The 18261-nt window shown below is 40.6% G+C and overlaps 1 protein-coding gene across 2 annotated transcripts in view; it reads right to left on the reverse strand.

Annotated features, from left to right (window-relative positions):
- The window catches only part of meltf (melanotransferrin), an 81451-nt gene that overhangs the window by 41599 nt on the left and 21591 nt on the right, over nt 1-18261 (reverse strand). For both annotated transcript variants that reach the window (XM_059944046.1, XM_059944035.1), the window contains exons 5-8: nt 14772-14928; nt 13762-13829; nt 5928-6115; nt 3634-3808 (exon numbers count right to left, since the gene is read on the reverse strand). In XM_059944046.1, coding sequence (XP_059800029.1) covers nt 3634-3808; nt 5928-6115; nt 13762-13829; nt 14772-14928 — 588 coding nt within the window. The remainder of the gene's footprint in view (nt 1-3633; nt 3809-5927; nt 6116-13761; nt 13830-14771; nt 14929-18261) is intronic.

Raw genomic sequence — 18261 nt, forward strand, 5'->3', positions numbered from 1 at the left:
TCAATTATTTTTTAATCTTTAAGAATTGCCCCAAACAAATAGATGTCCTGATTAACTGATGGCCCAATTAACCACAATCCACTGTATTGTAATAACCTTAGAGCAGAACTGACCAGTTCAAAGTACATTTATTATCAATGTATGCTATATTCAACCTTGAGTTTTTTCTCCTTACAGGCAGCCACAAAACAAACAGAAATAAAATGTTTAAATTGTTAAATCTGATACAAGTATGAAAAGCTGAAATATGCCTAGATGGAAAAAGAAATGGTGTTCAGCAGTTGTGTTGAACCTGATTAGTAAAGAATAGCACCAGGAGTGTGATGGGAATTAAAGCAACAGGCAGCTGGAAGGCAGGGTCAGCCTTGCAGACTGACTAAATATGTTTTGTGATTCAGTCTTCCAATTTGCATCTGGCTTCTTCAGTGTAGAAGGAGTCAGATTGTGAGAACCAATGCAATAACTTATACTGGAAGAAATGCCAGTGAAATACTTTATCTCCTGGATAGAATGTGTGGATCCCTGAATGCAAAGTGATGAGGTAAAAGACAAGGCCACAAGAAGAAAGCATCCATCATCGAGACTCACCATCATTCAGGCCACTCAAAGCTAACATTGGACAGGAGGTACAGGAGCCTCAGGCTCCGCACCACTAGGCCCACAAACTGTCATTACTCTACAACCATCAGGCCCCTTAACCAGCGTAGACAGCTTCACTCACCTCAACACTGAACCGAGTCCACAATCTGTAGACTCACTTTCAAGGTCTCTACAACTTAGGTTCTCAGTTTTAATTATTTACATTTTCTTTTATTATTTACATGACTTGTCTTCTTTTACACATTGCTTGTTTGTCAGTCTTTGTTATTTATGGTTTATCATAAATTCTATTGTATTTCTTTATTTTCCCATAAATACCTGCAAGAAAATGAATCACAGGGTAGGATACGGTGACATACACATACTTTCTTTGAACACATACAAGGGGGTCATTCTGCCCAAAGATTCTATACTAACACACAAAACAATCCTTATCACCACCTTCACTAGAATTCTCTGAACCCTGTTCTCTGCAAATTACGCTCTATTTCACCACCCGCCTACATTAGGGGCAATTAACCTAACACATCTTTGACTGACAGTAGCTGTGAGGAATCTGTACTGCTTGCTGCTTCACCGAGCCCTCCTGGGCAGTAATGCCTCCCCTGCAGTTGTGTGCGGAAGAACACAAGGGGGGAAATGGCTAATGGAAATCAGGGAGAGGATCTGGGAGCTGTGAAGTAAACAGTCTGTTTGCAGTGTTGAAAGAGAAGTGAGACTGAAAGTAGAATCACAGGAAGATAATGGAAATCGTGAAGGTGATTTAAATTTAGTCAAATGGGAATTTGTCATACGCACAGGTACGTACACAGGTGCAGTGAAAAACTTGCTTGCAGCAGTATCATAGGCACATAACATTCACAAGAACAACATAAATTAAACATCTCCTGCACTGAATTTTGAATAATTATCTGGCCTCCCCCGCACTGAAGAAACCAAACACAGATTGCATGAACACTTTGTGGGGCTCCCTCTTTCAGGGTGCAGGGGTGGCTATGAACTTCTACTCGCCCTGTTAATTTAATTTTCCAGATCGTTCACACTCTGACTCATCTGTCTGGGGCAATCTGCACTATTCCAATGAGACCCAAAATTTGCTCGAGCAACAATATCTCATCTCCTGCCTGTGCATGTTGTAACCTTTTGGCCTCAGTATCAAATGTAGTAATTTTAAGGTAAGTTACCTTTTCTGTTTGTATTGGACAGCCAGTTTCTGTCTAAAGTCATCAATCTGTCTTGTGTTTTATCCCCCTCTTGTCACAGGCATTGTCCAATGTGCTGGGCATTTTCAGCAAACGTCTTTTGGTTTCTGATCTCCATTGTATTGTATTGTTTCTGATCTCCCTCTGCTTGCTTTTGACTCTTTAATGGCCCTCATTAATCTTTCAACTGCACTCCTACACTGGAACCATCTCAGTAACTCTGGCTTCACCTGATCAGACATCCCTGTGTCCTCTGCATCCCTCTTTGAAACTTAAAACGAACTTATTTTCTCACATTTTGAGTTCCAATGAAAGGTCTATGACCTAGAACACCAAGCTTGTGTCTCTTACCCTTGATACCGCCTGATCTCCTGACCATTTCCAGCAAGTTTTATTATTATTTCAGATTTCTAGCATCTACAGTTCTTTTTTAATTTTCCAAGTGTCGTTTATAAACACAGGCTATATACAACATCATTTAGCCAAACAAAAAAGTTCCAGATTAGTGTCAGGCACATATGGGAAAAGCACAAAGATCTCAGCAACAAAGACTGTTCTGCATAGAAGAAATATAACATTTGGTGAATCACATAAAAGTACAGTGGATTCCGGTTAATTGGGGCAGCCACTCATTTTCAACAACTCTTAAAGAACAAAAGCTAATTAAGAAAATAACTAGGATTCCCTTTGTTTATTTGGGACACTGTTGCTTAATTGGGGCAGAAGACTGTTGCTGAACAGTTTATAACTATGTCAGACACGTACATTTGCACCATGTTAGACACTACACAGTGCCAAAAGAAAATAAAATGATTTCACTACTTCAAGTTAGGATCTGTGAAGAATTTGTAGGTATCGACAATAATCATGAAGGTTACAATGAAAATGAAGATTTTGAGGATGCAATTGTAAGAAAGCAGTCAATTATCTATACTAGGTGTCTGCACTGATTTTGTGGATTTACAGTCAATTAAAAGAACATATATACTGGATGAATTCCTCCATTGATAACTATAAGGAACCACACAGTTTTACAGTACTGAAGTAGTACTGAGAGAGTTCCAATTTGTTCTGTACTTGTAGATACTTAAATTTGTTACTCAGTTACAGTCTTTTGTCTTTTTTCTATTGTTTTAATTATTTCCATGGAACTTCTGCTAGGTGGGGCAGCTGCCTAATTGGGTCAAAATGTACTGGTCCCAATGTGTCCCAATTAACCACTATCCATGGTATTTATTCAGACACAAGAGACTGCTGATGCTGAAATCTAGAGCAACAAACAATCTGCTAGAGAAACTCAGAGGGTCGAGCAGCATTAGGAGAAGGAAAACAATTGTTGATGTCTTGGGTCTAAACCCTGCATCAGGTCCCGATCCCTGAAGTCCTTGAGTTCCTGAACACTGGAGAAGTGTGCATATATACCCATGTACCCCACCCCAGGTACATGTCATGTAAAGCTCCATTTAATACTGAAAAAAGAGGGAAATGCAGAATTTAGTTTTAAACCTATGAAATCCTACCAGTCGTCCAAAAACATGATGTTTTTGATTGCCTTTTATATCAACTCAGGAAGCAGCACATCTCTGTAACCAATAACATGCACCTATATAAAGTTTATTGAAATAAATGGAAAAAAACCACAATAAAAACAATACACCAATACACCCTTTTAGACACCTACACCAACCAATTAGATCTGCAGGCTAATGTTTTGTAGATTTGAGTAATAATGTTCTCTAGTGTAATAATGTATTTCACAGTTCAGCTTACAGTGTGGTAAAACCCTTTGAAGAGTATTAATGATTATCTTAATTTAAAAGATATCACTTACGGTAGCAATCAAGTCCTTTCAAGGATTGTAGATACTCTGTCCCCAACCAGGCCTGATAAGTTTGATTTCTGATGAGAGTAAATTCTTTGGTGGCATCCTTAAACAGCAAGTCTTTGCTACCATATGAAGTGGAATTAAACATCTTAAATCCAGCAGAGGTAATGCCAAACTTTTTCTGGAAGCAAAATGTCTTTTTTAATGGAAGAGTCTTTTTTAATGAAGTAATTAATAGCTATTCAGAATTATATAATTCACTAAAGCCTCATGGAAGAGACAGGAGTGTCTATCAAATTAGCTCAAAATCAACATATTACATTGCAAGTCTGTTGCTGCGTTGTGAAAAATCAAAATCTACAGATGTTAGAAATCTGAACCACAGATCCTAATCTGAAGGATCTGCCTTAAATACTTAGCAAGTCAGGCAGCATTTAAGCTGGAAGAAGCAAGATTAACATTTCATCTCAATGATAGTTGATCAGAACTAGAAGAGTGAGAAAAAGAATGTGTTTCAAGGTACAAAAAGGGCATGATGCAGAGAACAAAGGAAAGGCTTGTGATCAGATGGAAATATAATAGCCAAGTGACACCAGTATTTTTGGAGTTAATCAATGAATGAGGGAAATGAGACCCAGCATGTTCTTCTGTTCTTCCTCAGAGGTGCAGAATTGGAAATATTGAAGCAGAAGAGAATGCTGCAAACACCAAGCAAAAAGGGTAATATCTGTGGAGAGAACAAGTTAATGCTTCAGCTAATCAACCTTATATTGGTACTGCCCTGTGCTGACATAAGCAGGAAAGGCTTCGCATATCCCAAGAGCTGCCCTGGTACAAGGTGAGGTGGTCTTCCTCAAGCTTATATTAATCCTCAGAGAAACAGAGTAAAAGATCAAAGACGGACATCAGAGAAGAAGTGGGATGGGTGGGATGGAAAATTAAAGTAAGAGGCAACTGGAAATTCAGGGTCAGCCTCTTAGACTGAGCAGAGGTGGGTAAAGTGGTCACTGAATCTGTCTTCAGTTCCTCCAAAGTACAGGAGACCATATCTTGAGCACTAAGTGCAATATGCGAGATTAGGAAGGCAAGTGAATCATGGCACAACTTGCAAGAACAATGTAAATGGACAAGTGTGGAAACACCTGCTCTTGCAGGAGGAAGTGCAATGATAAGGGGAGCTGACAAAGGACAAATCCTGAAGCTGCTGAGGAACCCTTCAGAATGCTGAACCGAGGGGGTCAGTTAAGGGAAGAGTGGAAGATGTGTCCGGCAGTGGAATCCCATTGAATCCACTGAATAGGGAGAGTGTTAGGGTAGAAGGCATGCTCAAGGGAAACCTTGCAGTGTCTGGGAATAAAAGTGGTTCGAGCAGAAGAACAGCAAGCAGGAAAGACAGAGTTGTCAGATCTCTTCAAGTATGGTTGAGAAGTGGCACAATTACAAACAAAAAAGAAGCCATCAATACCAATCTGTATAAATGCCTAATAAACACCACACTGCCACTTATCAAGGTGTCTCCTTAAAGCAATTCCTCTGCAGTATAGTCAAACAGAAGAGCATATGTTCTCATCGTCTCAGTCCCCTTCCGGATTAGCATTCCCGCTGAAGTGACAGACCAATCTAGATAGTCAGCAATAACTAATAATTCCTCAAAAAAGCTACAATGAATCAATCAGATGTTTTGTAAGACAAGTGACAAAAGAATCAAATGTATCACGAGGAAAAATATTTTCACACTGCAAGTGGTTACAATTTTTTTATACGTAATAGTTGAGATTGAATCAATAATAGTTTCAAAAGGGAATTTGTTAAGTGCTTAAAGGCAAAAAATTCATAAATATGTGGAGAAATATTTTTTTAAAACAGGAAATTAGGGCTGAGAGGGGAAATGGATCAGCAAGGATGAAGTGGCAGAGCAGACCCAATGGGCCAAATGGCCTACTTTGGCTCCTATATCTTATGGGGAACGAGTGTGGAGTAGTTCCAACTAGACTGCTCTTCAAAAGCATGAATGCAGAGTCAGTGGCCTCATCCTCACCCAATTAATAATCTAATTTATGAAAAGGGGACGACTTCTTTTGGACAAATTTTTTCCTCCACCTCCTTAAATCACAACATGGAGGTTAAGAGTTTGGATATTGACATAATTGTGTTTTAATATAACAATCCAAGCCTCAGTTTCTAGAGTGTAATGTGTATATTACCTCTGAATATTTCATTCTATTTTTCATTCAAAGTAAGCTGCATTTAAAAGATTTAAGAGTTGACAAATCGGTTTAGTTGGGAAAACATCTCCATACCTGACCTGCTTCCAGTAAAGTGAAGATGGCTGTGCCATCAGTATCCATTCTCACTACCACTGCTCGGGTGGGCACCCTGGCGAGGTGGCATGCTTTCCAGTCCGAAACTTCAGCGCGGCTTCCATCTCGACATAGAAGTTGATAATCGGTAGAATTCAGTGCCTGTGCCCATGGAGAGTTATTATTTCCTGAAAAATAGTGTAATGACAAGCTTTGGCCAAATGATAATGATGCAATGCTCCACATCATTTACGTTCCACAAACAACCAAAGAGTTGGAGCAGCAACAAACAGAATGTAAACTCAGTAGGACAAGGAAGCACAGCTTTTCACTATATTTGACGGTGACTTACTACAAGGAGTTTTCAGTTGTTGATGATTTAGAAAGAACAAAGGATGCCACACACTGATACTCTGACATCATGTGGGACAGGGCTAACGTACATGCTTCTGTATAGTATTGTATTATCTTCCCTAAGTGACAGCTGGAGATATCTGACTAAGTTCCGCTACCTCGGATCTCCTTCAGGAACATAGAGTATTACAGCACAGAAAAGGGCCCTTTGGTCTGTCTAGTCCATGCCTGTCTGATGTTCAGCATAGTCACATCTACCGGCACTCAGACCACATCTCTTCAACTCCCTTCCCTCCATGAACCTGTCCAAACTTCTCTTAAATATTGCAATTAAGTCCACACCTACCTCCATTGCTAGGAGCTCATTCCACACATGCACCATGCTCTCAATGAAGAAGTTTCCCTTTAGATTCACCTTTAAGTTCTTCAGTTTACACCTTAAATCCATAACTTCTACTCCTAGTCTCACCCAACCTGCGGGGGGAAAAGCCTGCATGGATTTCTCCTATCTACAGCCCTCATAATCTGCTTTAACCTATGCATTAAAGAGGTTCATTCCCCATGCAGATCAAAGAGGAAATATTTCTCAGCTGACGAAAAAAACCGTAGGACATGCTGGTCAACTTGCCTTGTAGCTCACTATCAAAGGCCGAGTAGCGAACAGAGGTCAGTGAGGTTAATCTGTCATAGAATGTCTTGCTCTCCTTCACACCAAACACCTAATTTTAATCCAACAGATAATAAATGTATCCCAATCTATAGTGAATGAATGTAAGTGACTGGAGTTCAAGTGCTGTGCCACTTCAGTCGAGAGAACACATCAATCAGAAATCCGCAGCTATACTCAAATACGTAAATAAAAGAAAACAAAGGGAGGGTAACAAAACAAGTGACCTTTGAACAAATACACAGCTGTCATGATGATACAATTACGAACAGTCATTTTCCAGTACCACAGTGTGCCACATCTCTCAGTTAGGCACTGTTCCAGGACCTCTGCCTATGATACTAATGGCCTTGTATCATTGCCGTCCTATATCGGAGCCGCGGGCCATGCTGAGGCCAACCCTGAGCAAGCGGGCAGAGTGATATTCTTTTTCAGCTCCCGTAAAGCAAGGGGTAGTCTAGATAATCATTCAGTGACTAATAACCAGCTCCAAGATTTACAGAGCAAAACTGCCAAAGAGAACAATAAGACGGCAATTTTTAAAAAGGAGCTCCAAAAATGCTCTTCATATATCCATGTGGAATTGGTATTTCAACAGTAACTGTGTCAATTCTTTGTACTTGCTCTGGAGCACAATCTTTGATTCACAAAGGTAATCATTGCTGATTGCAGTCCATTGAGTATCCAATTGCACTTTACACTCGGAAACATGAATTTTATATCTCAAGATTAATGTAGTACTCTCTTACACCCCCCCCCCCCCACCACCACCATCTACCCTCTCAGCTTCGGCAGAGAGTTGTTGAAATTACATTATATCAAAGGAATGGAAGCATTTTAGAACTCAGCTACAGAGGGCTAGAAAATTTATAAAAAGGCAAGATAGAATTTGACAGTAAACTGATCAGAAAACTAAAAACAAGCCATAAAAGAAATGCAAAAAAGGGAAAAAAAAATACACAAGGGCAAACATATCTTCCCATAGAATGGTCAAAAAATTTACCTGCAAATATGGAAAGTTTATGTAGGTTGATTATGGAAAGCTGTAAAAACCACCAGGTTGTCTTTGTGAATGGGTTCATCTTCCCCTATATTGAGGGGGAACTTCTTCAGTGCAAAACGCTTAGATGGGGAAGGATTTTCAGGTGCATCTAAGAGGGTTGCTTACAACAGCTTGTGTATAATCCAGCTGAAGGAGAGACCATACTGGACTTTTGTTTTAGGAAATGCACTGCCAGGTGACTAGCTTTTCAATCAGAGATAATTTTGGGAATAGTGTTCACAACTTATTAAGTTTTAAAACAAATATGAACAAGGAAAAGTCTGGATTTTGAAGGAGCAGGCAAATTATAACATTATTAGACATGAGCTGGGAGAGTTAATTGGGAGCAATTATTGTTGGACAAGCCCATGACTGGCATGTGGAATTGTTTAATTACCAGCCAATCAGGACTGGTATGTTCTGAAATAAGAGAGGGGTTGTGAAAAGGAGGCATACACAAGGTTTAGGAAACTAACTTTAGATGGGCCCTTGAGCAACAAAGAAAGCAGGAAGCAAGGGATTAGGAGAGCAAAAGAGGACCATGAAATGTCCTTGGCACGTGGGATTGAAAAGAATCCCTAGGCAATATGTACATGCATTTAATAAAAGCAATATAATTAGGGAGAAAGGATATCCACAAGAATAAAGACAAATTTATGCCTGACATCAGAGAACGTGAGTGAGGTACAAAACAAGTTCTTTGCGTTGGGGTTCACCGAGGCAAGGTACACGGAGTTTAGTAACATCAGCTTGGGGCACACTAATGTGCTAAGGCATTTTGAGATCAAGAAGCTGGTGATGCTGGTCTTTTGAAGAGTATTAAAACCATAAGGCATAGGAGCAGAATTAGGCCATTCAGCAAATTAAGAAAGGTACTGGATTATGCCACAGCAGTGTTCCAGCATGACACTGGAAAACTCAAGCTTATCAAGAGTAAATGAAAATGGTACACCCAAGTTTTACAAAGCCTGTCCAGTTCCTTACACCATCCCTGATAAGCTAGCCAGTGAGCTAGATGCATGGAGGCTGAAGGAGTTCTTTTCAAGTTTGAGGGGAGCCCATGGGCAATGCCAGTAGTCCCAGTAGCCAAGAAGAATGGGTCTTTTACAATCTGTGGTGATTTTATGGTCACCATCGACCCAGTACTGAAAGTAAATTAATGCCCTCTATACAGAATAGAGGATATCTTTACAAACCTTTCTCGAGGAGAACACTTCAGCAAAGTGGACTTAGCTGAGGCCAACTACGGTTGGAGATGGAAGAAAAGTGCCAAGTGTTTCCCCATGATAAACACTCACAAAAGGGCTTTATCACTATTATAGGCTTATTTTGGGAGTTGCATCTGCACTCTGGCAGAAAGCTATGGACCAGATGCTACAAGACTTCCCAGCCACTCAGTGTTACCTGGATGATATCATTGTCACCAGTAAGGATGATAAGGAACATCTTTAAAATCTCAAGACAGTGTTTAAAAGAATAAAAGATGCTGGGCTGAGTGGGAATTCTTTAAAGCAAGCATTACTTGCTGTGGTCACATCAACGTACAAATATTACGCAAGCGTGCTGAGAAAATTCAAGCAGTGGTGGATGCCCCAATTCTGAAGGACATGTCACAGTTAACCATATAACCATCACAGCACGGAAACAGGCCGTCTCGGCCCTCCTAGTCTGGGCCGAACCCTTAATCTCACCTAGTCCCACCTACCCGCACTCACCCCATAACCCTCCACTCCTTTCCTGTCCATATACCGATCCAATTTTACCTTAAATGACACAACTGAACTGGCCTCTACTACTTCTACAGGAAGCTCATTCCACACAACTATCACTCTCTGAGTAAAGAAATACCCCCTCGTGTTTCCCTTAAACTTCTGCCCCCTAACTCTCAAATCATGTCCTCTCGTTTGAATCTCCCCTACTCTCAATGGAAACAGCCTATTCACGTCAACTCTATCTATCCCTCTCAAAAGTTTAAATACCTCGATCAAATCCCCCCTCAACCTTCTACGCTCCACTTGTTCAGTTGCGGTCGTTTTTGGGGTGAATCAATTACTATAACAGGTTCCTGCCAAACCTGGCTACTGTGGTCCACACCTTGGACTCATTACTACAGATCAGGAAGAAATGGCAATGGATAAAGCAGTGTATGTGGCTTTTGAAAAGAGAAAAGGAAATGGTGACACCTCGCTTTACGGTAGAGATGCAGACATTTCTCATGTTATGAGTGTGTAGCCTTTGCATCACATTGCTTAACAGCTGCAGAGGAAAACTAAGCACAGACTGACAGAGGGATTTTGAGTCCAATTTGGGGTGTAGAATGTTTCAGCCAGTACTGTGTGGGAGAGCTTTCTGTCTGATTACTGATCATCAACCACCAGTGTCTATTTTCAATCCACAGAAGGGTGTTTCACTAACATCTGCAATATGAATGCAGAGATGGGCTCTGCTTCTTCAAATTCAAGAGGGCAACTAACCATGGAAATACTGATAGTTTGTACCATTTACCCTTGAAAAATCTACAAAAGAAAATATTCCTCTTGACATATTCTCCCCTTTGCAAATTGGAATTTTCCCTATTATGGCAGCGAATAATAGGGCCCATCTAGGGAAAACAGAAAAGACCCCACAAATGTCATGTCTACATGACCACTCAAAATGGCTGGAATGGACAGCAGAAAATCTTGTTTTTCCATTTTTACCAGTGCCAGGATAAACTTGCTCTTGACAGGGTTGACTTATGTGGGGTTTCAGAGTTGAACCACCCAAGCTGACAGCTGAAGTATTGGAGGGGCGACATGCTGGTCATCTAGGCATGGTCAAAATGAAAACATTGGCTTGAAGTTTTGTCTGGTGGTCTGGGACAGATTAGCAGATCAAGCAGCTTGGCAGGCACTGTTCAGGATGCCAGCATCTCCAGAAGATGCCAAGTGCATCCTTGGGAAGGGTGTGCATTGTGTTGGCAGAGGATTCCTGTGGATTTTCAGGTTGATTCATAGGAAAAGATTTCTTAGTAGTAATGTATGCAGCTACAACTGGTCAGAAGTGTTCGCAATAACCTCCACTACAGCTTCACACACTGTCATTATGTTGAGAAGCCTCCTCTCAAGGACTGCAGTGGAAAGTGAACCACAGTTTGTTGCAGAACAGTTCCAGTCATTCCTGAAAATCTGCATTGTACCACCCGGCTTGTTGAAAATGTTTGTCCAGAGTCTAACAAATACACTGCGAGCAATGTCTGTAGAACAGTACACAGACGCTGCATCAGAAGCACGCTTTTTCCCTCCTTGCATATCACAATGCAGCACACTTCACAGCCAACAACTCACTAGTTATACCGTTCCTTACGCTACACTCCTTACATTCACACTTCGATCTCCTCAAACCCAGTCTCAGAAAGGACAAACAGCCGAAACAAACGGAAGGCTCCTCAGACAAGGAGGTTTGATGTTTCACTCCTGGATAAGCAGTCCTGGTGAGGGACTACAGAGGTGATCAAAAGTAGAAACTTGGAAAGGTTAAGGACAGAACTGGACCACTTTCCTACACAATGGAGATTGTAAATATTTTATATTTATATATATATATATATATTTTTTAAAAAATGTTTATTTATATATATATATTATACATACACACACACACACACAGAGTGCTGGAGAAACTCAGCAGGTCTGGTAGCATTATTGGAGATGAACAACAGTCACAGAGGACAAAGAGAAAGCAGCATGTGTGTTGCATTTGGATTTTGATAAGCTCTTCAATAACACCCCACACTGGAAATTGGCAAGATTTATAGATAATATACTGACATGGATTAATAAATGATTTCTGAACAGAAAGCCAAGGGTGAAAATAAACAGATAATTCTCAAGTTGACAGGCTGTGGAGGGATAGGTTTCTCAAGTTGATAGGATTTGGAGGGATTCACTGCTTAAGACCCAGCTTATTCCCAAAGTATTGTATATTAGTGATGTGACTGAGTAGACCAAATGCCGCATTTGCAAGTTTACTGATGATTTTTTAAAAAGATGAATTTATGAGTAGGAGGAAGGATGTAAAAAGGCTTTAAGGGAATATAGACAAGCTAAATAAATGAACTAGAATGTAGCAGGTGCAGTGTGGAAAATGTAAAGTTTTGCATTTTTAGATGGCAAGAGAAGGCTAGATGGCTACTGTTAAGGTCCAAAGGTATCTAGGTGTTCTTGTACACAAGTTCATGAAAGCCAGCATTCAGGTGTAGCAGGTGATTTGGTAAGCAAATGATTTCCTAGCCCTTATTAGGAGAGGATATACAAGTACGGGAGAAAAGATGACTTCATGCAATTACATACCATCCTTGGCAAAGTCTTCTCAGGGATATAGAGTACAATATTGGTCTCCTGACCTGAAGGAGGACATATTTGTTGAGGAGTTTGATTTATATTCACTAGAATAGTTCCAGAAATGATGGGTTTTTCACATGAGGAGACAGCGAATAGAATAGAGGAGTTTAGAACTCGGAGTGACAGTATTAGAATAAAAGGTAATTTAGGACTGAGCTGAGGAGAAACTTCTACACACTGCGAGGAGTGAAACTTCAGAATTCTCCACCTAGAGTTCCTGAGTGAATTCAGAACAGTGATCGGTGGATTTAGATACTTAAGGAATCGAGGGATCTGGTAATTGTGCAATATAATGCCACTGAGTGAGAAGGCCAGCTATAATAATGATGAATGTCAGAGTGCGATTGAACAGCAAAATGGCCTATTTCAGCTTCCACTTTTTAATCTTATTTTGGAGGTAACTACTGAGTGAAGTGCTTACATGAAAAATGATACTCTAGAAAAGAAACAAACTAGTTGGAGAATGAAAATAGAGTCAATAAGGGGGCTAAGACCACTACTGGTGGTTTTATGTCAACAGCTGTGGTGTGGTAAACCCCAAAATAAAGTTTCTCTTGTGTGGTGAGGAAGGGTGAAGTAGAGTGGAAAACTATAGTGGGATGAATCTACAGAAAGGAAAACACATTCTTCAAGTTCAGCAGTAACTAAAAGCCTTAACTGAAAATATACCAGTAATGGACAGTAATGCCAACATTACTTAAATTTGTCTCATAATCAGAAATATAAGAACTCATTGGTAGTCTGTAATGAGCTGGCATTTTATCTCTTAACTCATAGTAAACTATAATCTAACTGCATGAAGCTATAGTCACCATCCGATAATCAAAGTGAACTTAAAATTCCCTCAAGGCCACAGTTAAATGACATGCAGTCTCCCTTCCACATCCCCTTCACCACACCCTTGTCTCTCCATTTTCCTTGATTCTGGTTCAGATTCATTTCGGTGTGAATGGAATCTCAGTCATGCAGTGCTCTGTGACTCTACAGGTGCAGGTCAATGGGACTGGGCAGTATCAGAGTGTGGCACAGTCTAGATGGCTTGAAGGGCCTGTTTCTCTGTTGCAGTGCTCCAGGACTCTATGCCAAAACACAGACAACATGCATCAGCCTGAACCAAACCAATATCCAACAAAGGGCAGCAACCTTGAATTTTGAGGCAATCCTTCACTGATTAAATCATTTCATATCATCTACCAGGTATAAGACAATCACTGAAAAGGGGAGATCACAAGGTTTCTTTAGGATTAATGACAGTAGAAGGAGTGCAAGTACAGACCTATTAATCAATGATATTTGCTTATTCAAAACATAATGCAATTCCCTTAATGAAACACAAATCCTGTAGTTCACTTTAAAAAGGTCAGGATTACATGTTACCTCATCACTCACCATCTGTATTATCCAACACAGCAGAATGTTTCACAAAGGCGACATCACCTGCATTTTCAACGAGGCACCTGAAATAAAAAGACGGCACATTCAGAAAGACTAGAACATAGAAATGCTTTCTGATGGTGAAGTCTTGAGGCTGCGGTATGCTGTTACTCTGCAGCTCACCTATCCCCCACCACCGTGCCTGGGAAGCACGATAACATCAACACAAGTAATCAAAGCCGTTCCATCCGTAAATGCAGTGATGGTGCTGGGCAAGATCATTTGCCAACTGTTTCACCTTCTCTCGGGGATCACTACGGGAGAGCTCATGAAAACGTGCCCTTAAATGTTGGTTTTTTGCTTCATTGCTAACAAACTGCAATTGGCAATGGTATTGTAGTGGTTAGCACAGCGCTTTACACCACCAGCGACCCGGGTTCAATTCCTGCCACAGTTTGTAAGGTGTTTGTCCACTCCCCTCCCCCACCTCCCTGTGACTGCTTGGGTTTCCTCCAGCTGTTCCAGTTTCCTCCCACAGTCCGAAGATGCACCAGTTGATAAGTCAATTGGTCATTGTAAATTTTCCTGTGATTAGGCTGGAATAAATCGGGGGGGGGGGGGGGAATTGCTGGGCAGTGTGGCAATTGTGTGTGGAAGTACCTATTCTTCACTGTATAATAAATAAATTAATGAATAAATAAATAAAGAGCAGGCATTGCACATACATGTTATTAGTTCTAGTGGGAGGGAGGAATTGAAGAAAATTATAATCATTATATCATGATGAAGGATAGGGGAAAAGAAATTAAGGCAGAGCTACAGCCACCACTGGAGGAGAGTTCGGGAGATGGACAAGATACCATCATCAAATTAGACCAGAGATTAATTTGACAGTGTGGTGTATAGCAATTAGCACCTCATCACGTATTCACTCTTTAGGCCAGTAAAGTTATTTTTATGACCTTTATAGTACATGTGTTATGTATGGCTATAAAAGCAGCAAAAACAATCTGGAAATGATGTACCTGAATGCTCCACTGTCACCAAAATATCTCTCACTCGAATTCTCTACACATTTGTTTTTTCCCTTTTCATCACCAACACACAGTTGGCAAAGACTTGTTGGGGAATCTACATCCTCTGCTCCTGGGGTGCAACTTTTAGCGAAGAAATCACTCACAGCTAGAAGAAATTAAGTAAATAATATCAGATTCTTTTTTGTTATTCATTATAACGGATGCCAGTTTCACATTCTGAATTTAATTGCTCACCCCTAACTACCTTTGAGAATTCAGAGGGGAGCTATCTTCTTGAATCACTGCGGTCTTTGAAGGATGGGTGGGAGGGCTATAATGCTGCTGGGAGGGAGTTTATGGCTTTTAACACAGTAACTATGAGGGAATAGCTATATATTTCCAAGTCGGGCTTAGACAGCAACTTCCATTTCAAATCCCCATGCTTTGGCTGGTCTTGTCCTTTCCAGCTTATACAGGTCAAGGGTTAGGAAAGTATTTTTAAGAAGTCTTAATGAGTTGCTGCAGTGCAGCCTGTAAATGGTTAAAAACTGCTACTACTGTATATTGCTGGTGGAGTAATAGTGGATGGGGTGACAATCAAGCAGCATGTTATGCATCAGGATGTCTTGATGGTCTATCTTAAAAAAATAACTCTGATAACTCTTAGTTAAATTAGTGGCTTTTAGATTAGATTGTACTGTATTGACTCCAGCCAGATTTTTTTTTTAATCCATTGAGAAACAAGTTTGCAGTGTCTTTGAAAATCTGTAAAGATTTCATCACAGAATTTAAGCAAAACATAGCAAACTGGCTGTCCATGTTGCACAATGTATTTTTACAGCTATAGGTCCAAATTTACACTAAATCAGTAACGAAGCTCCTGAAGTGAATCAGGAATGGGGAAAGCAGAACTTATTTTCAATTGCAAAATAGCAGTTGGAACATAGCATGCCTTGAAATTGCATCTATTAATGCACATTGCTTAAAAGGTAAGGAAGACAAGCTGAGGCTGTGGACTGCCTTCAGGAAATGGGATATTGTGGCCATAACGTAAACATGGCGGAGAGAAGGACAGGACTGATTGATTAATGTTCTGGGATGCTGATGCTTTCAGGATGAGAGAGGAGCTGGTAAGCCTGGGGTAATGGGGGGAGTGTTAATTTCTTTGCTAAGGGAAGACATTACAGCAGTTCTTAGAGAGGATATTCTTGAGAGATAATCAAACGAGACCATTTAGGTCAAATGTAGAAATAAGACGGGTATGGTCACCTTGGTAGGGCTATATTGTAGACTCTCCCCAATCATCAGTGGGAACTTCAGGAACTAATACCATTTAGTTGTGATAATTGTAGGGTAGTGCTACTGGGAGGGTTTTATTTTGTCAGCATCAACCAGGCCACCAAGAATGCAAAGAGCCTGATGGGGCAGGATTTGTGTGGTATATTGAGGAACCAACTTGGGAAGGAGCAATGTTGGACCTCCTCTTAGGGAACCAGCTAGGCCAAGTAACTGAAGTGGCAGCTGAGGAGCACTTGGGTTTCAGTAACCACAATTTTACTAGTTTTTAAGTAGTTATGGGAAAAGATAGAATGGGTCTACTGGTTAAGATCTTGAAATGGAGCAGGACCAACTTTGAGAGCATTAGGCAGGATCTAGCTGACATCAAATGGGTGACTAAATAAAGACAATGGAACACACTGGCAAATAAGAAGCTTTTAAGAAGGTCCATCAAGAGTCCTGGAGTAGCATGTTCCTGAAGAGTAAATGTACCGAATTCGAGGAACCGTGACTGACAAGAGATACTGATGGAAAAAGAAGCAAGCCTACATCACATTTAAGTAGTTGGTACAAATGAATCCCTTTAGGTTTAGACTCCAAAGATTAAGAGTAGGGAGGAAAATCAGGGGAGCAAAATGAATTTGGCAGGCAGGGTTAAAAACAATCCAAATAAGTACTTCAGACATATTAACAAAGGAACAACTAGTGAGAAACCGGGTCATGGACCAGAGTGACCTGGGAGTACCGGTGCACAGTTCACTGAAAACCACCATCCAAATAGATAGGCTGGTGAAGAAGGCTTTTAGCATGCTGGGCTTCATCAGTCTGGCCATCAAGTTTAGGAGCAAGGACACATACAATTCAAAGCAAGAGGGGTATGGATAAAGTGGATGGTCATCGTCTTTTCCCCAGCATTGGGAAGTCCTAGACGACACAAATACATGACAAAAGGAGAGAGATATACAGGAAACTTAAGAAGGAACTTCACTACAGAGAGAGTAGTGAGTACCTGGAATGAGCTGCCAGTGGAATTGGTTCAGGTGGCTATATTTGCACCATTTAAGAGGCATTTGGATAGCTATATGGAGGGAAGGTGTAAACATGGGCAACTGGGTTAGCAAGGTGGATGGTGTGGTCAACGTGGACCAGCTGGACTTGCTTCTGTGCTGTGTAATGCTATGACTTATGGAAACTGATGTATATATCAGACCTTCATTAAGGTCTGGTTTCTCTACCTATGGAAGGACATACTGGAATTAGAGAGCAGGGGTTCCCAAATTTTTTATATGCCACGGACCCCTAACATTAAACAAGTGCTCTGTAGACCCAAGGCTGGGAAACCCTGAATTAGAGGGAGTATGGTGAAGTTTCACCAGCTTGGTTCCTGAGATAGAGGGCTTCTCAAATTAAGCACAATAGTCCTGGAGTCTCTCATGTGTTAGGTTTAAAGGACAGATGCAAACTTGATGTTTCTCTTGGTTGGAATTTCAGGGATTGGAGTCACAGCCTCAGTGGGGCTGGTCAATCTGACCTATTTTCTGAGACTAAACTTAAAACTTTTCCCTTGTTGGTGTTTTCCATTTACTCAGCAACGGCTATTTGCTCTGAACATTCTTCTATCTTCTTATTTTAGTACATTCACAATAAGTGGATTTTTCATTGAGAGATTCACCCCCACCCCTGACCCCACTCCGCCCCACCTTTCCTTTAATCTTTTCAAGGATACCAAGCAGGTAATATTCCTTTGGGCCTGCCTCACACACATTAATGAGCAAAGGTACAATGAACTCGCAATGAAGGTTCTGAGCTTTCTTCACCCTGTCTATACCATAGTTAAATGAAAAGCTGTACCAACTACTCCATGACCTACAGCGACAGTCACTATGCATCAACTGGTAATGATTATGATTGCAATTGTCAGCTACATCTTCACTCTCTCCTCCTCTGTTGTCTCCAACACTTGGCAGCTGATTCTTTTTTTGATGAAAGTGTCTCAGCGAGACAAATTATTCATCGTTCTCACTGCTGCAAATTTTCAGCCTTTGGATAAGAGTTCACGTTCCCCAAACCATCAATGAGGTTCTTGCCTTCACATTTAATTAGTAGTTACTTTGTATTCCAAACTATTGTAAAAGTCAAAATATTAGCAAACAATAATCCTAACATTTCCTGGCCTACAACCTAATTGCCAATTCTCCACATCGTTAAGAGTAAATTTAAG

This window comes from Hypanus sabinus, chromosome 2 (genome assembly GCF_030144855.1).
Source record: "Hypanus sabinus isolate sHypSab1 chromosome 2, sHypSab1.hap1, whole genome shotgun sequence".
Taxonomy (NCBI): Eukaryota; Metazoa; Chordata; class Chondrichthyes; order Myliobatiformes; family Dasyatidae; genus Hypanus; species Hypanus sabinus.